Genomic DNA, 26,947 nt, shown 5'->3' on the forward strand with positions numbered 1-26,947 from the left:
CAGAGAGCCTATACTCACCTGACGGCCAGTTCTGCTGAGAACCCCTCGTGTCCTTGGGCTGGGAAAGAGAGAGGGAGAGAAGGAGTGAACGAACGAGCGAAGGAGGGTGCTGCTGAGAAGAAATCTCTGGTCTGTCGTTTTCCTCTCCTCTCCTTCCCTCCCCTCCTTCTCCCTCCCTCCTTCATCGTGTCCCTCCATCCCTCCCACGTCACACCCTTTTCTTTCTCCTGAAAAATTTTAAGTATGTCCCAAGTAAAAGTTTTTTTAAATATATATTAAAGAGGAAATTTGGCCTTCTGTATCTATAGACTACAACATGCAATAGAGTTTTGTGTGCCCTTTCAATTTTTTTTTTGTTTTTGTTTTTGTTGTTGCATATATTCAATGTATGGTGGCAATATTTTAATATATATTTACAGTTTCTTCTCATATTGTCTTTCTGAGCCTGGGTATCGGGAGTACAAGAACAGCATTAATGCACAAATGCACATAATCTGCCTCCTAAAAATATCTATAAAACCCCCCTTTCTTTTCATTTTTTCCTGTTTTAAGTTGCGGCCTTGAGGGCGTACACAGAATCGCACAAACAGCAGAGGGCTATTTGAAAAGTTCGAATTCATTCTCAAGTGTTTTCCATAAAGCCTTACAGACAACTTTGAAAAGTATTATCTTTCCCATTTCCCCCCCAATTCGAGGAAAAATAAAATGTAAATACATATTGAAAACAGGCACAGAGATTTGCAGTGAAATGGGTCATTTTAAAATGTCAATAAGCCTGTGGCACAGAGAAGTGCTGTGGTTTTCCTTTTATAGCGCAGCTTCGTGCTTTTTCGTGGAAGCGGTTCCGAGCCGTGGTGTCGGGGCACATTTTAACAAGCGTTCTGCAGACTTACGAGTGAGAGGAAACACAATAAGTGTGGCGTAACCTCCAGCCCTTCTTTAAAAGCGCTCACCGTGAGTACATGGAGTTCTCTGTAAAAAAAATCCACTGGTGGCGAGGACACACGACTGTGATTTTATTTGACCCAGATCAGGGGGCTTTCAAACTTTTCTGATCCAGGGAAACTGCCCCCCCCCCCCAATCCAGACTCAAAGGCATCTGGGAGACCCCCATCATATTTTAAGAAGGATTTTTCCCCCCCAAATCTATGCATAGTGTTTGCATATGAAGTCTGGCCATGTCAAGGTCATGACCTCCTAAGACCTGCTGTTGAAGACCCAAGACGTAGATATTAACGGCAGATAACTGGATACGGAGTTGAGTGGTAAGATTAATCAATCAATCAATCAATTTTATTTGTATAGCGCTTTCAACAAAGGAGCTTTGTCACAAAGCAGCTTTACAGAGAACCAGCCCCCAAAGAGTAAGCCAAGGGCAACAGAGGCAAGGAAAAACTCCCTGACTGATAACAGGAAGAAACCTTGAGCAGAACCGGACTCAGAGGGGGAACCCATCTGCCGCGGGCAGGCACTGCCCATACCATATTGTTTTCTACGAAGTGATTACAAGTCACTTCATAGATAACAATATGGTAATATTTTATCTATATGGAAAATGTCTGATATGTATGGTAAGAAGTTATTTTTAAAAGCAGTTAGTTCAAAAGTTATTTAAGGTGACACGCGACACACGCACGTGCCGATGCGTGGCATATTCAAACGGCCACTTTCAGTGTTTTTGTTTTCGCCCGCCGAGGTGCCTTTTCAAGTCGGCCCGCCGATCCTGCATCTGTTCATGCGCCAAGTTAAACTTCCATCGCCGCCCGTCACGAGTCCTGTTTACTGAAAATCTCGTCCACCCTCTCTTTAGACGGTCAGCGGAGCGCTGTGCCTGCGACATGCTAAACCCCCGCCCCCGTGCGTCGGCTCCTTAACCTCTATCGAGGAGCGTTTTGTGCAACCGTAGCCCACAGGAAGAACCTGCGTCCGAAATAGCAGCGGGCATGTCAAACCCCGTAGTCATCCAGAAGGGGCGGCAAAAACCAATCCGCGGATGCGAGGAGACCGCAAAACCACGGGCTTGTTCTCAATAAGCAACGCTCCCGGCTGATCTTCCGCGAAGACATTTTTTTTTTATCGTTTCGCTTCTCTGGTCTCCCCGTATTAACCGTGTTTTTGTGTTGTTGTTTTTTTTTTTTTCGCGGAGCCGTTGTCGCCTTGGAAACCTCCCCCTACATACCTGCGTGCTTTTGTCACAAGGCCTGCCAGCTGACGGACAAAGTCAAGAGCGTAAGCTGTGCTTGCTTACTGATCCAGCACAGCGAAAGTACACCATGTTTTAATGTGTGATTCTTCACTTCTGCCTGCGGGCACGCAATGGAACCATATTTTCCTCTTTTATTGGGCCCAGGGGACGACCGGCTAACCACTAGTGGTCTGGACTTTTTTGGTCGCGTGAGGTTCTGGGGTTTCTCACAGGGTCCGTGAGGAGGGTTTCTTATTTTTATTTTATTTTTTTGGTTGGAAAGAACAAGTACCAACTTTTCCCCCAAAATAGATGCTTGGAGTTTACAACTCACTCTGTTACACCTCATGCCATTAAATTTTGTTTTTTTAAACATTCAGAAAGTCAACTGACCAAATTAAATTTTATCATTAGTCTGAGCAGCAGTAACAGAAACACAGTCATGACTCAAAGCACAGTTTCGAAGAGGGTAAAGGACTGGCCAAATAATTTTTATTTATTTTTTAAAAGATTTAAAATACCATTGTTTCCGCTCCATTTTGGCTGATTTTAGTTCCGGTTGTGTACCTAAATCTGGCGATGAGCAGGTTTGAGTGGCACGTGACGCTCGAGTGGGCTTCCCACCCTCGTTAGTAACCATGGAACACCAGGCCCTGGTTACAGGGGACTGATCACAGGAGTAATCTCAGAGGTCAAGCAGAGAAAATAATCCAGGGGCAGTTCTGGAGCTAGGGCCATCCGAACGCCTGCTCTCTCCCTCTGTGATTGGACCGCCACCGCTCAGCATGTGACAAGGCCGGTTAGAAAAGCGAGTGACACAGAGACAGCGGGCGTCAGAAGGCATGGTCAGAGGAGAAGAGACATCAGAGGATCTGGGAATGGGGAGGTGAGGGGGGTTACTTACAGCTGGAGGAGGGCATTATACAGGGAGCCTTAATCTGTCAGCATCTGCCTGTTTTGGTCAGAGTGTGTCACTGTGTTTCTGCACAGTTTACAACAGTGAGTGTTGTTTGAGGCGGTGTGTGTTGTTTAGGGCAGTGAGTGTTTTGGGCAGTGTTTTTTATATTTGAGGCAGTGAGTGTTGTTCAGGGCAGTGTGTGTTGCTTGGGGCAGTGCGTGTTGTTTTGGGCAGAGTGGGTCAGTGTGTGTTCTTGGGGGCAGAGTGTGTGTTTGGGGGCAGTGTGTGTTGGTGTGTGTCCTTAAGGGCAGTGCGTGTTGTTGGGGGCAGTGTGTGGGTGTTTGGGGTAGTGTCAGTGTGTGTCATTTGGGGCAGTGTGTGTTGTTGGAAGCAGTGTGTGTTTGGGACAGTGTGTGTTGTTGGGGGCAGTGTGTGTTTGGGACAGTGTGTGTGTTGGGGCAGTGTGTGTTGGGGACAGTGTGTGTTGTTGGGGGCAGTGTGTGTTGTTGGGGGCAGTGTGTGTGTTTGGGGCAGTGTGTGTTGGGACATGTGTATTGGGGGCAGTGTGTGTTTGGGGCAGTGTGTTTGGGGCAGTGTGTGTTGTTTGGGGCAGTGGTGTCGTTCGTGTGTTGTTTGGGGGCAGTGTGTGTTGTTGGAAGAAGTGTGTGTTTGGGACAGTGTGTGTTGTTGGGGGCAGTGTGTGTTTGGGACAGTGTGTGTCGTTTGGGGCAGTGTGTGTTGTTTGGGAGAGTGTGTTGTTTGGGGACAGTGTGTGTATTTGGGAAGTGTGTGTTTGGGGCAGTTGTGTTGTTGGGGCAGTGTGTGTTGTTTGGGGCAGTGTGTGTGTTTGGGGCAGTGTGTGTTTGGGACAGTGTGTGTTGTTGGGGGCGAGTGTGTTTTTTGGGGCAGTGTGTGTTGTTAGGGGCAGTGTGTGTTGGGGACAGTGTGTGTTATTGGGGGCAGTGTGTGTTTGGGACAGTGTGTGTTGTTGGGGACAGTGTGTGTTGTATTGTGTATTGGGCAGTGTTGGGGACAGTGTGTGTTTTCGTGTGTGTTGGGGCAGTGTGTGTTGGGACAGTGTGTTGTTGGGGCAGTGTGTGTGTTGTGTGTTGGGGGCAGTGTGTTTTGGGGACAGTGTGTTGTTTGGGGGCAGTGTGTGTCATTGGGGGCAGTGTGTGTCGGGGACAGTGTGTGTCGTTTGTGTGTGTCGACATTGTTTGTTTGGGCAGTGGGTCTTTGGTTCTTGCTCACTTCTGGCTCTGTAATTACCCACAGGCCTCCACTCTGCCCTCACCCACAATTTGCAGTGGCGTGAAATAAATATACACTCCTCAACAACAAACAACCGCCTTTTCAAATTACAGCACCTCCTCCAGCCCTGGCCCCACCTTACGCAACCCCAGCCCCAATCCCCCCCCCACCTCCTCCCGCAATGATGGACAAACAAAAAAAAAAAAGCTTACTCACCATGTTCAGAGATGTTAAGAGAACGTCGTGCATCATCACTTTTCAGGTTATTCTGAACAAAGTGGCGGTGTTGGGGGGGGGGGGGCAGTGGAGACGGGAGTCTCACTCGGCACGGACAGCGACGTATTTCTGAGCTGCAAGCGAAGGCCACGGCCGACGGCGGCCGCAGTCATAACAAGCAGTCGCCACGCGCACGCATTTCTCGTGTCTCGCATTCCAAAGTTGCGTTTCAGGTCGCTTTTCCCGCCTTTTTGTCCCCAGGTTTAGATGGCGGTGCCCACGACGGTGGCTCACTCACAATTCTTTCATTCCATTCGTTTCGGCCTCAGATTTCCAATCACGCAAACCCACATGAAACTGCACACACAGTCAGCTGACGGAGGGGCGGCTTTTCCCTGTTTGAGATGCTCTGTCCAGTGAGGAGGTGTTTCAGTTAGCCAGCGTGCTACAGGAGTAGCATTTAGCATTACGCTTCACCTCAAAGCACCATTCAAAACAAACTCATTTAGGATTAAAAAAATTTTTTTTGACAACAACAGTGTGGAATTTAAATGAGGAAAACAACTTTGCTACAAATGTTGCTACTAATTGGAGAAGAGAATGATGGTGGGCTGTAGCTTGCGGCCTCCTGGTGCATTGTGGGAAAGAGCTGAGGCAGCAGTAATCACAGTTAATCCCACCCTACACCCAGCCAGCCGTCAACTCCTGCTACACACGCCTAAGCATAGAGGGTTAATGACGTAAGGCATGTCTGAATCACCGCACTTGCCTACCATTGAGTATACATGATGAGTACACTAGATGAGAAAGTTAAGCAGTCTAAATTTTCTCTAAATGTAGTGTACCTAAAATCCACAGGACGATGTACTTATTTCCTGAGTTTCGCTGAGTATACTTTTCAGGAAGTAAATGATCTTATTGGTCCTATAAATATGACGCAGAGCTTTGGTTTAAAAATGAGGCGTGGCTTCAATGACAACGTGAGCAGGGCCACACAAGGGCAGGCCATCTCACCACACTTAGTACGGTTGTAAAACAGTACGGAGGATAGTTTTCCCACATACTACCCATTGCTTACTAAAATAATACGCACTAAACAGCACGTAGTATGCTTAATAGACAGTATATGCTTTGAGGACGCAGTGGTTAGGAGGCTGCTTCGGCCGTGGCCATTAACTCAAAAATGTGGCTGCAGTACCCAAGACACAGAACAGTGGTTTTATGAAAACAGTCAGTGATGGGACATTGCCTGGCTTGGCACGCTTGCTTCAGGAAACCACTCTGGTCAGGACAAATTCATTTGCGAGTATGTCCACCTCAACACCATACCAGAGGTTCATATACAATAGATTTAGCACTTTTTTTAAAAACCAATTTTTTTTTTAAATCTCTAATTTGGTATATCAAATAAACTGATTAGCTGATATATAACCGTAGAAAATGTATGATGTCAGCCCAATGTAGACAATAAATGAACAACAATGGTGTCAGCCCAGTGTTGATAATGGATTATGATGCGTCAGCCCAATGTTGATAATGGATTGATTACGATGTGTCAGCACAATGGTGATAATGAAGGGCTTGATGTCCTTTAAAGTACTGCTGCCCTCATCTGCAGGTATGATGACTGGAAAACAAACACAAAATGGCAATCATACAGCAGAATACAAAACATTCAAATCATTTAATACATTCTTTGGCAACAGTAACGTGGTTTTAAAAAATAATAAAAACTAGGTGCTGAGAACTACAGTGCTCAAATCAGACTTTTGGTTTCCAGAATTTTCAAAAAACATTAATGTGAATCACTACAAAGAGGCAGATTTGCATGCATAACTCTAAAGTGAGAAACATTTTTAAAAAAAAGAAGTCATACAAATTCACTAAACAGTAAAAAAAAAAAATCAGGGGTTGACTCCCCTGAAGAGGATACCTGGCACACTCTGCTGGCCTGAAGGTTTTCACAATCAGTCTATGAGGCGATTCCTCTTCATCAACACTGTCTGTGAGGAGAATCTTCTTCATCAACACTGACTGTGAGCAGTCTTTCAGAGGTCAGATAGGCCCAGGCAGCTAGGCTAACCCCGGGCTCCTCATGTACAAAAACTCACCCAGAGGCTTGGAATGAGCACGTTAGCACATTAGCACGTTATGCGCACGTTAGCACGGGCGCTAAACACTGCTGGAAAGGCACATGAGATTATTATTCAGGCTTCACTATTCCAGAACAAGTACCAAGAGCTAATCCCAGAGTCAGGTTTAAGCACACTGGAACAGCTTGTGAATTCAGCCTAAAATCAGGCTTAAGCACGCTGGAACAATGTGTGAATTCAGCCTGAAGTCAGGCCTAAACATACAAGAACAAAGGTAATGTGAGCTCAACCCAAGATCAGGCTTAATCATCCAAGAACAAGCACCACACACCAAACCCAAAGTCAGGCTTAAAAAGCTTGCGAGCTCAGCCCAAACTGAGGCTTAGGCTTTCTGGGAAAAGCGTTCTCAGCTCAGACTAAATTCAGACTTGGTCTACTTGGAACAAGCATGTAAGCTTGACTCCTCTGGGAGGGGACTGGGATGCACAACGTCCCCTGTGGATCACAAACCCAACATATAACATTACAGCTTGATATATCTGTATGGGCTCTTTCATCACAGAGACAAAAAATAATTAAAGGCAAGTAGGAATTCATTGTGTTGGTATCAGACCAATGGGAAAATATTCTTTCAGTGGCATTACAATGTAACCCATGTTCAGCACGCACCAGCTCTATACCTGCAGTGCAGCCAGCTAAATTTTCCACAACTTAAAAATAAGCATCTTTCGCCTCCAGGGAGGAGAACCCAAAATTAAAAACCAAGTAGTGTTTAAAATTAAGCCCAGCGTGAAAGAGAGAGCAAGTCAACAGCGCAGTCTGGAGAGGAATGCTGAATCCTGCAAACAGCCCCCCCCCCCACAACTCCCCCTGACACACCAACTACAAAAAAAAATCCTGCATGCCAAACAAGACAGAAATTCCTTTACATAACGGTGGGGTAGTGAGGGCTGCCCATTCTCTGCCCCGCCCCCTTTTCCCTTTGCAGGGCCACCATTGGGTAGCTTTTCAGAGAAGACAAATCGCAAACGCAAGTCATTCGCCTTCGCCCTCAGGCAGGGGCGGTGGGCTGGGGGCAGATGGGGAACCCAAACCCTCCTTGACAAGGCTGAATTCAATGGAATGTTGTTCTGTGGAAAAAAATTTAAACCTACTTTCATTTCCTAAGGCAATCAAATCTTTGACTAATTTCTAGGAAACAAAAAATTTTTAAGGCTTTCAAAACTGAAGTAAATTACAGACATTTTTTAGAGAACAGTCCCCAGTCTTAAATGACCAGAGTTATAAAAAGCAAGTGTCAAAATAAGTTGTGTTTCGAGAAAATAAACCAAACACTTTCTAATCACAATCTGGCACTTGGCTTATACCCCTGTACTCAATAGCACACTGCCCTCTAGTGCTGGAGAGGCAGTACACCATTACAAGGCATAAATCCCCCCAAAACAGACTGCCCAAATGACCACTTCTTCCTCAAATGTACAAAAAACGATTTAAAAACCCTGTAGAAAGTGCTGACCTTGGCCTTGCAGCGAGGAAATTATTGTATAGAAAAGATTGCACTGTGCTGACTGGAACACAGACTGACCAGGCTCGTAAACATAAAGTGCACTACATCTCAACATGAAGGCAATACAAAAACAGAATGCATTTTTACCACAACAAAAAGATATCACTTTTGTTCGGATATGGCTCAACTTAGCACTGTTTCAATACTGCTTTTTATTCATGGTGATCCTTCTAGATGTCTCCTGATTGACAGGGAAATTCTGGATTGCATGTCTGAAGTAGCTCTGGGGCCATATACTTAAATCTTGGGGGGGGGGGGGTGCAGCTTGTATTGGGAGGTGCTGTTAGTATCTCCCCCCCCACACACACACACACACACACAAAATCCTGTTTCTTGTCCCCATCAAAGCTGAAATGAGATCTACTCCCTCACCAGGGTCCACAGCGATTGGCTGTTTGACAACTGAGGTAAGGGGAACATTTTAACCAGAGTGCCACAGGCTTGTGCCGTTTGTACTTACGACAAACCCAAGCCTTCTGCCTTGGGCTAGGCAGTGAAATATAAGCATTTCCTGGTTAATAAGAAAAAGAGAGAGAGAGAGAGAAATCAGAAAAATCACATTCCCGATCAAGCAAGATCAAAGGCACTTGGGTCCATAAGAAAGAGGAGGTGAACCAGAGAAAAGAAAAAAGTCAAAAACAATCCACAAAATCAACATGCAGCACAGGACCCGGCTCACACGCTGAGGAAGAGGGCCAGGCTCAGGGTAGACATGGATGGGACAGAGACAGTGGTTCCCACATGGCCCGTTCGACCGAATCGGAGGAATCAGGAGTGGATCTTAAATGTTTACCTCAGCAATAAACGCTAAGTTTCATGTCAACAGAGTGCACACATTTGAAGTAAAAGCACATTAAAACAAGCAATAGCGCAGTAACAGTGCAGATCAGTCCACAGAGATTACCCTCCCACACGCACACCCATCGCTGTCCTAGTCCTGAGCGCCCTCTGGTGGCGAGGGGAGGGATTTTTTTCAAGGGCAGAGATGGAAAGTGTAGTCTTGGCAATGGTGCACCACAACCCCCATGAAAAGGAAACTGTCTTAAACGAGTCCCCAGGGATTGTTGAGGGTGTGGAGGAGAGAGAAAGGGAGGGGAGAGGCAGGCATAATGGCATAACAGTGCAAGTCCTTTGGGCAGAACCCCTAACTGACCCCAAACCGCCAACCACAGAAGCCGCTCGAAGCTTGAGAGGGCAAAGACTTCAATTCCCATGAGGCCCTGCTCATTTTCCCAGGCAGTGTGTTTGGCACTGTGGTAAGGTGCGTAGAAGTGGGCGGGACCAGGTGAAGGGGCGTAGTCAGATTGTACCAAGGGGCAGTTCCAGAAGGTAGCCACACCCTCTCTTTGTTCCTCAGAGGTCACCCCCGCCCCTCTTTCTTCTCAGGTATATGAGGGGGCGGGGCTCAGGGTTGCCAGGGTTGCCGGTCCCGCCCACGCTGTTCCGGAATGTGCTTGTAGCGGCACTTCTCCCCGAAGTGGCAGCCGGTGGTCCTCCAGAAGTAGCACTCGCCCCCTTGGACCGGTCCTCTGCGCCAAGCTCTGAGACACGCCCACACAGACACGCCCATCAGAGCCCTGACACGCCCACCACCGCCCTGACACCCACACAGACACACCCACCACAGCCCGGACACACCCACACAGACACACCCACCACAGCCCTGACACGCCCACAGACACGCCCACCACAGCCCTGACACACCCACACAGACACGCCCACCACAGCCCTGACACGCCCACACAGACATAGCAGTGATGCGTTACCTAGCAGCAGTGACCTGTGGAAGGGCTGAGGGGGCGGAAACTCTCTGGGTTCGACGTTCTGGGTAACGAATCACCAGCCTGGTGTTCACAAGCTCCACCCCCTGGATGGTGTCATAAAAATAGACATTCACTCACAGAAACAGGAGAGGCAGGTAAGCCTCACAGGAAGGGTTTAACCTGCCTGCTTGTGTTTGGTATATAATGCTAAGTCAGGGGTTCCTCTGGCCCAGGAGTACCCCAGTGTATGCTGTCCCAACCTTAAAAGGTGATGTTCAGTTTACACATTTTATATAGAGAATACAATACAGGTTTTAGCCCTGGGGCACACAGTGAATGTGAGTTATGACCATTAATCAATCAATTAAACACAAATCTGTTTTGCCAATCCCACCCCCTCTCCCTCCTGTTTCTGGACTCTGTTACACCATGCGCTGCACCTGTGATTGTCTAAGCTGCCGAGACATCTTTGCCAAGTGTCTTAGCCAATGGCATTACGCAGAGGTCCAACTGGTGGAGCGTGCGATTGGTCAGGTGTCTTGTTTGTCCGGCCACGTGAACTCACGTGCAGCTTCTCCAGAGCGCGGGCGGCCATGTTGGCGTTCCTGAAGTTAACGAAGGCGCAGAAGCGCTCGTGCAGAACTCGAATGCTGTCGATCTCCCCAAAACTACAAAAGGACACGGAGAGCGAGACCGAGTAAGGCACGCGTTTAAAACTACAGTCAGAGGGACAATCTGCAGCCATTTTAGGTCTCAAAAACAAGAGGTGTAGACCCGTTAGCCAATCAGAGACTTGCATTAAGAACATCAGTGCAGAAGCGCAACAAAAACCAGAAGACACGACAAACCTTGAATATTTTATTCGAAGAGCTCTAGCAGACCAATGGTCAACACAGAGGGAGAGCGAGGTCAGAGAGAGGAAGCAGAAAAATGGGCAGAGGGAAAGAGAAAGAAAGAAATGGAGGGAAAGAGGGTGAGCCTTACGTTTTGAAAAGGTCCCACAGATGCTTCTCAGTCAGCTCAGCTGTGACATTGCCCACCCACAGAGAGCAGCACGGGGGGCTGGGGGTTGAAAAACATCAGATAGACTCAGAATCTACACTCAGAAACTGCAGCCATAATCTAGAGCCAGAAACTAGTCAGAACCAACAGCCAGAATCTACAGCCACAATCTAACATCTAAAGCTGAGAAGCTTTACATACCCTGCCTGGTCCTGAATAGAGTCTTGGTTCATCACTGCAAAAGAAAGTTCATAAAATTAACAAGCTCTTATTTGGCTAAGGTTTTTAAAAGAGTTTAACTTTAAAAATAAGGTCAGAACTGAGCTTTTCGCTTGACAGAAACTGCATTTGACATGAGCACCTTCATGTATTCATGAATAAATACATACATAGATTCATGACCTTATTTTTTACAGTGGTGTAGCTTTGCTGCCCTCTGTTGGTCAGGTCAAGGCCTGCAGGAGCACTTACCCTTAGCAGCCTCTGGGGAAGACAGCACAGCCTGCACTGTGGAGTACCTCTCCAGCAACAGCACACTCTGAGTCTCCTCAAAGCCCAGCTCCTGAAACACACACACACGACACAAATATGCATGTGTGCACACACACAGAAACAGGCAATGAGGACAACCACTGCGACAGGTCATGGGCTGCAACGCAACACAACTCCAAACACTACAATTTAGCACAGGCACCCAGACACACACACATAGTGGCAGACAACCTGTTAGTTATACGCATTAATATAGAGGCAAATAACCAAGGCACACAACATATGTATTACACGTTCACACATAAACACACATCCAAATCCAAACATTAAAATTGTCAAAAAAAATACAGACAAGAGTAATCTTAATGAATGATTTGAGAATAAATGCATTAAAGGCAAAGCTGATGAGTTTGTTCTTCACTCTGAAAGCGTATGAAAGCAGAGCTCATGCTTGATTTACCATGAGCTGCAGGACTCTGCAGTTGAGGAGCTCATTCACTGCCTCCTCACAGTCCTTATCCAGCTGCAACACCAACTCCATGGCCTTCTCCGCTTCACTGTACCTCTACACACGCACACACACACAGACACGGAAGCCAACACACACACACACAAAATTCAGGAGTCACATCATTGTAGACAACTCCTGCCTTAATATAACCCGTAGTGATACTATTACTACACATTAGTGAACATCAAGGACAAAGCAATTAATGTTTTGGATATCATCGAAAAAACTATTCCCATTTTGGATATTAACATTAAATGTATTCCCATTTCAGATATTTTAAGGATAAAACCGACTTAGTTGTGTATGTCAAGACCAAAGCTACTCTCATTCTGGATATGGAGCACGAACCTTCATCCCTATCAGCGCACTTCCCTTGCGGAAGTATCCCTTGGGCCACTCTGGAGCGAGCTGGATAGACCTCTCCGCGTCGGCGAGAGCCAAGGGGTACTGCTCCAGACACTCGTAGCAGTAGGAGCGATTCCCGAAAAACCTGGAATACCAACGGGCATGCGTCACCCAATCAAACGCAGCGAGGGCTTTCCTCTCTCAGAAAAAACTAAAATGGAAGCTCAGGCAAGAAAAAACACTTACAAATAATCACCTCAGTGAGGGCAATGTACAACATTAAACTGCATACTGTCACTTACAAATACATGATTTTGATTAAATGTATTACTGCTTTCAAGCTTGAACTAGGCATACCAGTGTAATGGCATTGATGAAGTAAACTAGGGGTTACTAAATTAAATGTAGAGGGGATCACTGTTGCTGGGCAGAGTCAGGGTTTGGGACCATCCTGAAAGGCAATGCCGTACCTGTAGTCTGTGGGGTTATATTTAATGGCTTCAGTGAACATGCTGGCGGCCTGGGAGTATTTTCCCTGCTGCACCAGCTCGATCCCTTTTTCTGAAGAGAGGAAAGAGGAAAACGTTAATCTCACAAACCCGACGGGACACCTCTCACCGGCTTCAGAAAAAGCCCCCCTGGAAAAAAAGGCACAGCTAAAATGTGTCATGTGTATGGAATGTTCTTTTTTTACACACAAGAACCTTCTAACAAAAAATGTCAATGAGCTGAAAAGCTACTCGCGTACAACCCAAAAACAAATCCAAAACAAATATTTGACCCAGGTCTGACAAGTACAGTAGCTTCCGAGCCAGAAGAGCTAGCATTAGCATTACAAAAGCAGTCAATGCAAGAGTGTCTGGGGATTCTGCAACGTAACCATGGCAAGACACGTGCAGCTGTTATGATGCATACACACCGTGTCCTCTTATGACTGTGAGAAGGCGATGATGCCTTTTGTATAATTACAGTGATTAAAAAAAACAACTCACCTGTTAATGAGGTGCTTCTTTTGCTAACGGATTCTGTACTGTTGACCTGAAACCAAACAAAGCCAAGTTTACAACTCCTAAAGCTTTACTTGAAAACCAAGACAGTTTATTAGACTAATACTTTTGATTAAATTGCATTATTCAGTGTCTACTGATGTAGACTGAGGCGCGTGTGCGTGTGAACAAGCGCACCTGTGTGTAAGCACACGTATGTGTGCCTACGAGTGTGTGAGTGAGACATGGCTTGTTATGGGGCGACATGGCTCAGGAGGTAAGCGCGATTGTCTGGCAGTTGGAGGGTTTCTGGTTCAAACCCCGCCCTGGGCATGCCGAAGTGTCCTTGAGCAAGACACCTAACCCCTAACTGCTCTGGCGAATGAGAGGCATCAATTGTAAAGCGCTTTGGATAAAAGCGCTATATAAATGCAGTCCATTTTGCGAAGCAGTTCCCTAGAAGCCTTCAGATTCAAATGTGCAAACATTCACAGAACCGATCACCTGAGGGGTCCAGTAATCATTGGACTCGTACCCTGCGAACATCAACATCAACACCGCCCCTCCTGTGTTAACCACCCCCACACCCCCAGAGTGTGGATTTAAACATGGTGAAATGTTTTGACAGCGGCCATTTTGTCCATCGATTTAGCTGGACCCAGACACATCAACACACACACACACACAAGCAAGCACTGGTGCAGTCAGATGAAAGTTTTGTTTCCGTTTAGTTTCTGACCCGAACGCTTACCCCTCTGGTTCTGCTTTCGTTCTCCTTGTTCTCTTTGGACCTGGGACCGGACCTGGGGCCGCCGGACCGGGTCCCGCTCTTTGGTCTGATATGGCTGGCAGCTTTAGCGACGAAAGCACAGCTAACATCCCACTCAGGAGCCTGTAGGTGTAGAGCACAAGCTACGGCTCTCAGAACCGAACATTTTCACCCGAGAGAGGATGCACCATTAAACAGGAACTCCATCTCCAGAAGGTCAGAATTGCTCCCCACATTTTCCTTTGGTTTTATCCCTCCAAATTACATAAAATTTTCTTAATATATTGTTTTGTTTTTATGCTTTAGTTGCTTTAATATTATACATAATATATAATGTTATTTTTTTCAATCATATAGAGTGAAATTCATATATGACAGGCTGCTACAATGGTACGGTCCAGACAGGAGGCAGCCATTGTTGCTAGGTTAATATGCATCATATGAAAGTGTTCCTCTACCTCCTCACAGGAGACAGGCGGGGCCTGGCGGTTGCCACGGTTTCCTGAAGATGCCAGCGGGGGAATGAGCCTGTCCTTGGTGCGGGGGGTCCTTTGCTCTTCCTCCACCAGCTCCGGTCCGTTCTCCTCTTCCTCCTCGGACTCGCTGTCCCCCAGCTCCGACTCGCCTACTTCCCCTCCTCCTCCTCCTCTTCCTCCTCCTCATCCTCCCTGTCCTGAAACAAAAGCAAGCAGAGCAGGCATTACTGTGGAAGCTCAGTTAAATGAAAACGTTCCGTGTACTCTTTAATTAGAGGGAAATATGTTTGTACACACTGAAAGTGGGAAAGCACTGAAGGAAATGCCTGTGTCTTAAGAGCAGAGGATGTGGACTTGTTCTTCTCTTTAACCAAGGTCATTTTGACATGACATGTCAACCGGAGTTCTGGTATCCATCAGTTTTTTATGGGGGGGGGCAGATCCTTCTTCCCTGTTTTTATGTTACTGTAAAAGCAGAAGTAGTGATGTCATGCCTGTGATATTTTATAATGGACACGAGGAAGGCCATGTACATGAATAAAGAACTCTTTATTTCACCAGTCCAAACCAAAGAGTGGCTTATTCCGCTATTACAGGCGTACTCAGTCATGTACATCATCTCTCCACCTGCCTGCCTGCCTGCCTGCCTGCCTGCCTGTCTGTCTGCCTCTCTGTCCTCTTCCATTACAGAGATGGGTAAATGTAACTGTTGAGAGCTGCAGCAGAAGAGCAGATTTTCGAAAGTTAGTTGATCCAATAAAAGCGGTGCAGTCCTCCAAAAGAGGGCGGTCATGTGTGACAACCATAAAAAAAAAAAATTTAAAAAAAGAAACCGTGGAAACGGCGGTCTCTCCCGCGATGGGGTCGAAGTGTTCCTACAGCAGACAGACCGCAGGTCACGCCCTCCTCCCGAAAAAAGCTGCAGACACGTACCTGCTCTCTTCTCTCACTCTTCTTCTCTTTATCTTGTTTCTTTCGTTCACGTTGACGCTGAAAAAGAAGAACACCCATGCAGAAGGGTGGGTGAGAGAGGAAACACACAGGGAACATCCCACACACACACCCCACCTCCCCCTTTGACCGTTCCGTACGTTTTTGGGGTTCCCCCTCTTACCGTTCTGTACATTTTTGGGGTTCTCCTTCACATCTGTGAATTTTTGGGGTTCCCCCTCTCACCTTTCTCCTGGCTCTACGCCGCTCTGCTCTGCGCCTGGCTCTCTCCTCCTCACTGAGACCCTCCTCCCCACTCAGGACGTCCTGTCCCAAAAAATACACACCCCACCTCACTTGGCATACAACACAAACCAGTACAGCAAAAAATACACACCCCACAAATACACACACCACAAACCAGTACAGCAAAAAATACACACCTCACCCCACCTACCATACAACACAAACCAATACAGCAAAAACACACACATCACCTCACTTACCATGTAACACATTCCATTACTACAGCAAAAATACACCACTTCACATACCATGCAACACAATCCATTACCACAGAAAAAAACAGACCATTTCACTTACAATACAACACAAATGCCAATAAAATTGGAAAACACTAAAATTTTCAAAGGAAACATTTTTTTAACTAAACTGAAATAAGTCGCATGAAAATCACATGAAAGAAGTTGTGAACTTACTGTCTGAATATTTGTGAATTTACTAGAATAAAAGGTGTTAAAAAGTATTTGAAACCACAATTTTATAACGGTTCATATTACCCATAAGCCTTAGGCTGCATTGTCCCAGACAAGATTCCAAATCTTATGGTAGTAAGCGCAGTTCACACAAGACTACGTTTCTGTGTGCTCGACATCAAATATTCTGTTCCATCCACAACCAGCTTACACAAGCGGACCCTGCAGTAATGCAACCAAATGAAACGCATTCCATTCAATTAGATGTTCCGCAAACATTTTTAAAGGAACTCATGAAAACCACGTCATCGTTTTGGCGCCAGCAAGGCCACATGGAGGGGCGTGCGGCATTTCTTCAATTCTGTTCAGATTTCTGTGTCCCGATTTGACCCCGTCAGCATTGTTCCACCCACAAAATAAAACCGCTATGAACAGGAATCCATTACTTTGTGCTCTGGAGAGGCACAGAATCTGCTGGGTTTTCTTTTCATGTAAAAAAAAATAAAAACAGAAAAACAGAAAAAAATCAACAACCGAAAAGCAGGAAAGCGTGACTGAGAACCAACAGCTTTAGTTGATTAATGAAGTGCTGAGTAACAACTAAAATCAGCATGCAGCTGTGCAGGAGGAGCCTTCAACTACCTCGCTGGTGTGCATTCTCAATATGATAGGGCCCACCACTTTCTCACTCTACCTGTGACAGCGTGACTTCCTCATTAATATGAGCCCTTCCTCCTCCTCACCGTACCTGTGACAGCATGACTTCCTCATTAATATGAGCCCTTCCTCCTCCTCACCATACCTGTGACAGCGTGACCTCCTCATTCTTCTCAGGGCTTGGGCCTTCTTTCTCTTGGGACTCCTCCTGCCGCTGTGACTCCCCGGGGGATTCTGGGAAAGCAGACATCCATCAGGATAAACACACGCCCACAAGGACCCAGACTAAACCAGGGCCTAAAACACAAAATCAGGGCATAACCCAGCACCTAGGTGTCCACATGCAATCAAAACACCGGCAAAAACTAGCCCATAAAAACTGTCTGAAGAACACAGCAAAACTTAAAAATATCAAAGACTCCAGAAAGGGACCTATTCCTTTAACCCTAGCATAAACCAGGGTCCCATCTACAACAAAGCAAGCAGACTCTACGCAGGGAGAAATGTTCAAATTTCCAAAATTTCACAAAAAACAGGATTCCTTTCATGCATGTAATTTATGAGGCTCCAGTAGCTAGGCTAACCCCTCCACACTGTTCCCAGACTACATAAACAAGGGAAAACTGTGGATCCCCATATTTCAACTGTAAGCTATTTTAAGGGTTTTTCTTTTCTTTTCTTTTTTTAACAGGATTCAAAATTTAGTGAACTTTGGGTGAACTATCCCCATGAGCCTTATTGTCTTGTCATCATACACAAACCACACTAAGTTAAAAAAAAAAAAATCTGCAGGGGGAAACACCGGTTCTCAGAAGAACCCCATAAAACTACAAAATAAAACCATCTCCACAACCCCCATAGACCAGAGAAAGGAAACACTGCATAAGCACAAGTTTATTTCAGTTTACACGGATTATAAGGTGACTAACTTTGAGCAGTGAGCACAGAGTTCACTTTCACATGAAGAGAACTGAAACCATTTTTTACTTGTCTGTGATAAGCAGCTGTTAGTTCTAAATCAGTTCCTCAATCCATTGCCCAGCTTCAACACAAAGGCACACTTCACACAATGGAAGAGAATTTCCCTGTTGAAGAATAAATCTCTGGTAAAGGACTTTGGCTTCTCGGTAACAAGCAAAAAAATAAAAAATAAAAAAATCACTAAAGAAGACTCAGCTTTAACATGTTTTTGCCATTATATTAATGACCCTTTTAGATTTTAAAGTATTCCAGCAGGGGAACTAACCTTTTTTCCCACCTGCAGAACACAAGTGGTAGGACAGCACACTAATGTCAAAGTGTAAATATTCTTATTTTACAAAACCATTTTTTTGTCTGCCATTTCTCTATAGAGAATTTGAGATTCTTAACTTTTCAGTGAAGACAAACGGCAATACTGATTTCTAGCTCAAAGCATATACAATTGATTCTATTGCAGATAAACCTAGGGAGATAAAGTCTAAAGTGTGAAACTGCTTTTTTTTTGTATCTGCAGAAAATTTAATGATTGGCTAAAGTTACAGACAGGGACACTCCTGTACTGCAAATAAGCCTTCAGTAAATGACTCAGTATGACTGAAATTTGGGGTAGACATGGAGAAACACACCCGTGATATTCCTAACCTTCTCTAGGCACAGAGTTGCTTCTTCCAATACACAAGATAAGCAGTTAATCCAGTTCCTGAACAGACGCGAATGAGGAAACAGACCAGCATTAGACAAAGAAAGCTATGAAAAGAATATCAATTCCAACACACAAGGCTTTTGAGCCCACGTGTTGAGCTGGCTACATACCACGGTGGTTCGAGGTCTAGACTAGTACACCTCTCAAAGCAAGTCTAGTACACCTCTTAAGGCAAGTCTAGTACACCTCTCAAAGCAAGTCTAGTACACCTCTCAAAGCAAGTCTAGTACACCTCTCAAAGCAAGTCTAGTACACCTCTCAAAGCAAGTCTAGAACACCTCTCAAAGCAAGTCTAGTACACCTCTCAAAGCAAGTCTAGTACACTCAAAGCAAGTCTATACACCTTCAAGCAATCCTTTCACTCCTCAAAGAAGTCTAGACCTTCAAGCAAGTCTAGTACACCTCTCAAAGCAAGTCTAGTACACCTCTCAAAGCAAGTCTAGAACACCTCTCAAAGCAAGTCTAGAACACCTCTCAAAGCAAGTCTAGTACACCTCTTTAGGCAAGTCTAGAACACCCATTAAGCTAAGTCTATAATCCCCCTTAAGCACTATAAGTTGTGTTTTAAACAAAAAATTACTTTAGTTCTTATACCGTGTATGAAAAACCTTCTGTCCACTCCAGTGGACATCATGCATTATGGCCTACGTTTTCACGGAGCCAACACATCTTCAACATCCTTTCACATGACCTTAGAAGGAAAGGAAAAATAAACTTGTATTATTGCTCCGTTTCCTAACAATTCATGCACGAACGGGTTAACTTCAAGGCAGGGACCAAGGCTGTAACCGCCAAAAAGGTAAAGCCAGCCCTCGGTCCGACGCACAGAATGATAAAAGAACGCCTCAGAGGCAGGATCACCAAGTGAGGCCCTTAATTTCCTGAGCGTGGGCGTGACTCAGCCCCAGCATCACGGGGCCCGTCTCCGATTTAGTCCGACTTGCACAACCCGGCTCATTTATAGCTCACGCCGCAGGATGATGTAAAGAACACACCACTTCCTTTTCGCAACATCCTTCCAGTTCTTTCTTTCTTTAATGCTCCTTTATCGCATCTCCCCCCAAAAACACAATCAAACACTGCCCTTTCCCAGGGGTGAGACCCACATATCCAACCATCTACAGACCAAACTTTGACTATCGCAACTTATCCACCCAAATACAGACCAAAGGTTTTCTCCATCACGATATAGCCACCCTCTACAGACCAAAGCTTGACTATTGCAATATATTCACCCAATTACAGACCAAAACATGACTATCGCAACATATCCACCCATCTACAGGGCAAAGCTCTACTGTCACAACATATCCAGCCAACCACCCGTCTACAGACTAAAGAAAGAAATCTGCAGCAAAGAAATCATAATATTCTGTTGCAAAGATATCTTACTATTTGGTCCATATATGGCAAATGGTAAATGGACTGCATTTATATAATGCTTTTATCCAAAGCGCTTTACAATTGATGCCTCTCATTCGCCAGAGCAGTTAGAGGTTAGGTGTCTTGCTCAAGGACACTTTGAAACGCCCAGGGCGGGGTTTGAACCGGCAACCCTCCGACTGCCATGCAATCGCTCCTACCTCCTGAGCTATAACATCAAGCCTCATTTTAGCAGCAATTTTAAATACATTATAGGGCTTGAAGCACTATAAGTAGGAGTGCACATGATGAGAAAAACTCAGCTAAAACACAACGCTGAACAGGGCGTCGCGTATTAATGCGTGTATACGGACGGAGTGTAGCACAGTGGGTAAGGAACTGGGCTTGTAACCGAAAGGTCGCAGGTTCGATTCCGGGGTAAGGACACTGCCGTTGTAACCTTGAGCAAGGCACTTAACCGGCATTGCTTCAGTATATATATCCAGCTGTATAAATGGATACAATGTAAAAATGCTATGTAAAAAGTTGTGTAAGTCGCTCTGGATAAGAGCGTCTGCTAAATGCCTGTAATGTAATGTATATTCACTGTTGCTTAAGACCGGGCATTTAGTGCCACTCCACACCGCTGGAGGGCTCAGAATGAGATTCTGTCACTGTGATGACCACAGGAAACACGGCAGTGACCGCGCTTGCCGCACCAAACACAGAGAAACAACACCGGTGACGGTAAAAGCGCTGAAACTTTGACAGATGGACGACGGTGATGACGATGATTTCAACGAAGTTGCTCTAGTATAATTAGCACTGCAAAAATAATAACGAGAAGATGGCGTGTTTGTCTGGTCAATAAGACGAGAAGCAGCCACGCAGTGACCTACGTGATGTTTCAGACCAGTTGCAGGCGATCTCTGGATTGACGTCGATGCGCAAACATCTTGTCTAGTTCGTCCGGCGGGGGGGATGCGCGCACAGCGGAGGCCGATGTCAATGTGGAGCTGTGTGTTCTCTCCACAATCACGTCATTTCAAGTCACCCCGTTCATACAAACAGGCTGCGGTTCATTTCCTCAGCCAGCACACCCCTCCCTGCTTAATCCTAACTGAAACACACGAATGCATGAGTCATGCAACTTCAGTAGCAATCCACAGCCACCTGGGAGTCAGCAGAACTTATACATATTTATACATTTTGCACGGTCTGTACAGCTGTATATTTTCCCTGCACTCCCTTCCCCTTTTCAGGAAACAGAAATAATGTAACCCTACTTTTTGATAAATTAGATATTTAATTAAATTCTCTGAACATTTTCAGAGACATAGCTCTCAGAGAAGATAATTAAAGACAGGCATTGATTTTTTTTTTTAAAAACCTTGTATAGGCTACATGTTCTTGGTATAACCAAAAAAAGATTGTGGTGTTCCTTCGGAAATACCAATAGACTATTTGCAGAGGGAAAAAAAGGAAGAAAGAAAAAAAAAACCAAAAAAAAAAAGCATTTCCATTGACAGTTGTTATTAACAGTACAACTCTGCGGTTAATAATAGTAAATTGTCATTCAGGAAGTATGGGTTCCTGAAAGAACTTTAGATTCCCCAGCAGCTGCTTGAAAGCAAGCCTTGGGGGAAACAGCTCTCCAGTCTGTCGTGACTTAACCTTGAGAACACAGAACACCAACCCCTGCCGACTGCTTATCTGAAAATCCTCACACACATAACTTTCACATTATGCCACAGAAGAATGTGCACACATGCACTCAATAAAGGGTTTCGTTTTTCTTGGCCGAACAACTCCACGAATTAATGTACAGCTGGATGGCCAAATCCAGGAATGCAAGGTCTCATCATCTATGCTTTCCTCGTATTTGTCCAGATTAACTTTGGGAAAAAACTCGGCCACCACCTGCATGCCCACTGCTGACCATTTCAGAGGCATGCTGGAGTACCACCTCTCATGTGGGCCGTCCAGTCCACAAACAGAGGAAGTGCTTCTACTCAACATCACTTACACAGTTCAAGCTGGGGCTGATTTGTTTGAAATGTCAAACTCCAAAAGATATTTGGAAAAACAATGAGCGTCACAGCAAAATTAATAAATAAGAAAAAAAATAAAAATCTAAAAGACTTAAGTGTTGTTTTTTGTTTGACAAAATAAATAAATAAATAAATTAATTAATAATAATCATAATAATAATAATAATAATAATAATAATAATAACACCTTTTACGAGTTGTCTTCCAATACCAGTAACAATGTTACAACCCAGCTGCTAAACCATGTGTGTGTGTGTGTGTGTGTGTGTGCGTGCTGCAAAGAAAAAAATATCTGCAGGCACTTGCATAACTTCATCTGTCTAAGGGATTTTTCCAAGAAGGACAAAAACTGCACAGAGCCCCAGACAGAAGCTGAAATGTCCTTTGCAACAACAACAAAAAAAAGTGACCAAAACAACCTTTTCCACTGTTGCCACTGCGCTGCTTAAAGATCAGACTGTTCATGTGGAGGAGCGTGTCACTCTCTTTGCAGTCATCTTCCAGAAAATAAGTTCACCTTTTAATTGCAGGAAGGTGACCTTGCGCCATTCTACATACAAAGCATGTCAAGCAGCATGTGCATGCAGCCAAAACTAAGAAAAGTATGCCTTCCTAAGACCTGCTCCTCCAAAGAGGCACTCTTGTTTGTCACAACACATCCACAAGGGAGAAGAACTGCTTAATGAAGCGTCAGGGTTCCTTGCTGAAAGATGTGTCAGGGCCTGAAGTAAAAAAAAAAGCATAAATCTGATATGCAGCAGACCATAATTACACAGAGCATAATTCTTTTATGGAACCAGCAGCACAAGCTGTTCTGACTTGTCTCTAATCTAGCTGACAATTCTGAAACTATTAAAGACAATAAAGTTGTTTACTCAGACATTCCCAAATTCAACTACTGTGTGAATTAAAACTGCATACTCTTACCGTAATGTTATTTTACCTTGTAAAATAGGATTCAGTAACAGTGGGGTTATTGTCAAAACCACAACAGGACTTGAACTTGAATTTTACTACTGTAGCTATCCAAACCACACAGCATCCTATGGACATTAAACAACAATAGCGATAATGATATTGTTAATTTTGTAAATTACGTGGAAATGTTTTGGGGTTGTTTTTTTTTGGGGGGGGGGGGGGGGGTTGTGCTAAAATGTGTAGGGGTGGTGGTGCAGCATAATACTATATTAACTGGGCATACAACTCCAAGAACGTGTTTTATTTACAGACGGGGAACTACAGAACTTAAACCTGAACAGCTTCAGTAAATACCCGGCTGTATAAATGCATTGTAGGCAAAACGAAAGCAAACTGTGTAAGCTCAGCTCTGCGAAATACCCAAAAGTTAAATGAAAGGTGCTCATAACAGTCAAATGCACGCAGGCATTTCACATCTCTGCTAATGCAATGTATTTCTCAGTTCATAGTTCCGGCGAATCACCGTGCAGTTACTGGAACGGAGTTCGAACGGACGTCAGTCCTAAAATGGTTTCATGGGAATCTGTATTCCTGTTATCAAACAGGTAACTCCAGCACAGTGATTTTGTTTTTTTATGACTGACAGCTGACCAATAGCCTCTTTTGTTCAATACCCTCCTTGAGCAAACAAGACATTGTAAAGTTTATGGGAAGCATCAATTAATTCTATTCAACCAGGCCGATAAATAAAATTCACGCTTGGCCGATTAAAAAAAAATGTAAACACGTAGAAGACAATATAAAACAAAGGCATTCCGTGTCCAGAGTGCATGGGCAGTACCAGTACCAAGAAAAAAATGTTCTCTCGGCAGGCTGCACATAACTGCGTATTACATAATGTATGTTTGGGGAACAGAATGCATAAGGGGACGGCTGAATCGTAACTGATGGGTGGAAAAACTGCTACAGATGCGCAGAAGTTGTATGAAATATCAATTTAAAAACCCTTTGCTGTATTTCAGAACAATGCGTTTCTTGTAATTAACGTCGAAACACTCACAGTTTAGTTACCCAAAAAATGTATTTCGATTAGCATGTAGCCGACACGCTAGATTTTAACGTGAGGTCATTCAAACCCATTTGGATGATCCTACATGACTCAACTAAAACGCCAAATAAACTCTTTGGCGAACCTGTACTGAACAATAGGCACTACAGGTAGGCTATTAACACAACAAACGACCCGAATTTGCCAAACCAAACAGAAACTAACATTACTTGTGCTTTCAACCACCCAAAACCGGACCTCATTTCCCCTATATTATCCTCATTTTAGTCTCTCAATCAGTTTTTACTGAAGTCTCGAGGGATTCAAGAGACGTTGATGGTGCCACGAGAAACTTACTGCAAACTAGGGTTACTTTAACACAGAGATAACGGCTAACATAAGTTTCAGCGTGTACCGATGACTCCACCGCACTCAAATCACTTCAGATGACACATTTCTAGTAGCGGATACTTAAAAAAATTTTTTTTTATTTTTTTTTAAACACAGTAGCTATTTCAATGTTTAAGCAAAGGCAACAGACAAGTTTCATTAGTTTACAAAAGCGCGACCAGAAGGGAAGTCTGCAGACAATGATTTGAAATATATACAACTTTACAAAGAGAATGGTTCAAGTAAAAAAGAAAAAAAGTTTTATTACCGTTTCCAAACCCCAGCAGCCAGCAAATGTCCTTGGTGAATCTCATCAGTGCGACCATCCAGCATTATTGAATTAAATGCAGCTAAATAAAACTTAAAACCTTAAAACAATGTAAACACGCCTTCAATTTTTTGGGAAATGTATGGGAATCTCCGCTTCCTGAGCACACAGCTTCGCTGTACTTTGCTTTGCTACTGCTGGCACCACCCTAGTCCGCGTCTTAAAGGGCCCGAGACAAAACCGCGCGCATTCGCGTCTTCTGCTGATGACTAGATAACAGCGTGCTTACGGACGCTGTTTGAAGTGTTAGGCGTTATAGCGTCTTGTACAAGTAATTACTACTAATGATTTCACTATCAACTACGAAATGTATGATGTTTTTGAGGACATAATTCATAAATTGGTACAATGAATAGGAGATAGAACATGGGGAAATACCGCTTGAAACTGCATCTTGTCCCAATGTTCGTCGCCACCCTAAACTCGATTTGTGTAAAATACTCGAGGACATAAGTCTGTAACATTAACGACTATACTCAAATACCAGCATGCGCATACTATCACTTCACGATGTGTTGTCAAACACTTGCTATGCACTGCCACATAACGTAACTTGGTGCTGTCAGTGCTCTGTGCGTGCTACTCCAGCGTCTCCAAAATACAAGTGTAAATATGAAGTTCTACAAACCTGTCCTTCAATTGCTAACTTCTAAATAACAAAATCACACAATAATGTTCTGAAAAATACATTTATTTGTCGCTTTCCCACTAAGATCACACACATTAGATGTAGATTCATATTATTATTGTTTTTCATTTAGCAAATACTGTTATGAAGCCATCTACTGTAGAGATCAAAGGAGGTGCACATGACAGTGCGTCTAAACCTTAACTGCAACAGTTAGTAATGAATCATACTCAATGCTAATTAGGCCTACATGTCGCATTCACAAATAGTTTGTAGCAATGTTGAAGTAAAGTCCAGTTTTAGGGATTAATCAAGCCTAAGGGGTCAGATACAGTAACCAAAATATTGGGTTTCCTAGAGTGATTGTGCTGTGAGAACAAAATGTGGGTATTTTACAGAAACTAAGTCCATCCATCCATCCATCCACCGTCTATTCCCGCTAGATCCTGGTCAGGGTCGCGGAGGGTGTTGGAGCCTATCCCAGCATGCATTGGGTGAGAGGCTGGAATACACCCTGGACATTTGCTCTCACACTCATACCAATGGACCTTCTTAGTCGACAGTGCTACCCACTGCATCACCGTGCCGCCCTCACAGAAACGAAGTGAAACTGGTATTAAAAGCATGCACACAATGGCACATTTGAAATACATGAAACTGAAGGTGTCGGTGTTTGAAGAAAGTAGCATGTAAGCTCACAGTGCGACAGAGTAAAAAATGTAGTTTTAACCGAATGCGAGCATCTAATTTTATTTGGCACGTCTGCTCCCAATTTCAGATTTCCACTATTTTGACTGAAAACACTTTAGTCTCTGCAAACACGTTAATTTAAAAAAGGGAATTTTAGCTTGGAATGAACATACACACTTCTGTTTGCATGCAGATTCTCCAGCTTTGTAGATACGGCTCAGGAGTCTATCTGCATTATACTATGTCACAGGGCTTTTCTTAGCCCCAACCACCCACCAGCTTTAGATCCTACACTCCCTCATAGGTTCACTCTATTCAAAAAATTCCAGACTTTGATGATCAGCAGGACACGTGATGTTTGGAACAATCAGACGGAATTGCAACCAAAATGCTTGTTTTTCCTGACTTTGTCGTTTCACTCCGCAAATTACTTTTGGATTCACAACAGATGTTAAAACGCGCATGTGCATGTCTGTGTTTATGTACGTGTGCACCCATGTTTGTGTGTGCATGTGCGTATGTGTGTTCATTAAAGCAATCTTCAGCCAGGCAAGTTAATTGAGAACATGTTTGGACTTACAAGAACAGCCAGGCCAAGAGGCCTATCACTATAATATAAAGAAACAGGAATTTAAAATACAGCACTGACATTAAATAAAAATCAAGACACAATAGTCATGGATCATTTTTGAAGCAGAAGCATGTGCTAAGATGTTAATCAAAGACTTAAGGGAACGGGAACAGAGACAAAATTGGCCAGTCCCAGTCTGCAGCAAGCTGAAACGAGGAGTGCCCCAGAGTACCACTGAATTTGGGGGTCACGAGGGAGCGCCCCAAAGTAGTGCTGACTTTAGGGGTCAGAGGAGACCCCAGGGTCCACTGGAGCGCCACAAAGTAGTGCTGACTTTAGGGGTCAGTAGGGGGCGCCCCAGAGTTGGGCTTACTTTGGGGGTCAGCAGGGAGAGCCCCAGAGTTGGGTTGGCTTTGGGGG

General features: G+C 44.5%; 2 protein-coding genes and 1 long non-coding RNA gene across 3 annotated transcripts in view; all 3 read right to left on the bottom strand.

Moving 5' to 3' along the window:
- The window catches only part of loxl4 (lysyl oxidase-like 4), a 39,415-nt gene extending 39,244 nt beyond the window's left edge, over positions 1–171 (bottom strand). Inside the window, exon 1 of the mRNA XM_064317628.1 lies at positions 19–171. The gene's annotated coding sequence lies outside the window, so the exon portion shown is untranslated. The remainder of the gene's footprint in view (positions 1–18) is intronic.
- Positions 172–6,215: 6,044 nt separating this feature from the next.
- On the bottom strand, positions 6,216–14,947 carry LOC135245196 (tetratricopeptide repeat protein 31-like). Its single transcript, XM_064318116.1, has 13 exons — positions 14,926–14,947; positions 14,537–14,736; positions 14,061–14,201; positions 13,316–13,361; positions 12,794–12,884; positions 12,327–12,468; positions 11,928–12,032; positions 11,447–11,537; positions 11,177–11,210; positions 10,958–11,035; positions 10,539–10,641; positions 9,977–10,077; positions 6,216–9,751 (listed from the first exon to the last, which is right to left on the bottom strand). Exons 1-13 carry the CDS (start codon positions 14,945–14,947, stop codon positions 9,616–9,618), a joined length of 1,290 nt encoding a protein of 429 aa, XP_064174186.1. The 3' UTR covers positions 6,216–9,615.
- A 37-nt stretch (positions 14,948–14,984) lies between these two features.
- LOC135244415 (uncharacterized) lies at positions 14,985–26,662 on the bottom strand. Its single transcript, XR_010326963.1, has 5 exons — positions 24,579–26,662; positions 17,003–17,091; positions 15,731–15,811; positions 15,488–15,544; positions 14,985–15,270 (listed from the first exon to the last, which is right to left on the bottom strand). It is a non-coding gene; the product is annotated as an uncharacterized LOC135244415 (long non-coding RNA).
- Positions 26,663–26,947: the final 285 nt, after the last annotated feature.

This window comes from Anguilla rostrata, chromosome 18 (genome assembly GCF_018555375.3).
Source record: "Anguilla rostrata isolate EN2019 chromosome 18, ASM1855537v3, whole genome shotgun sequence".
Classification (NCBI taxonomy): Eukaryota; Metazoa; Chordata; class Actinopteri; order Anguilliformes; family Anguillidae; genus Anguilla; species Anguilla rostrata.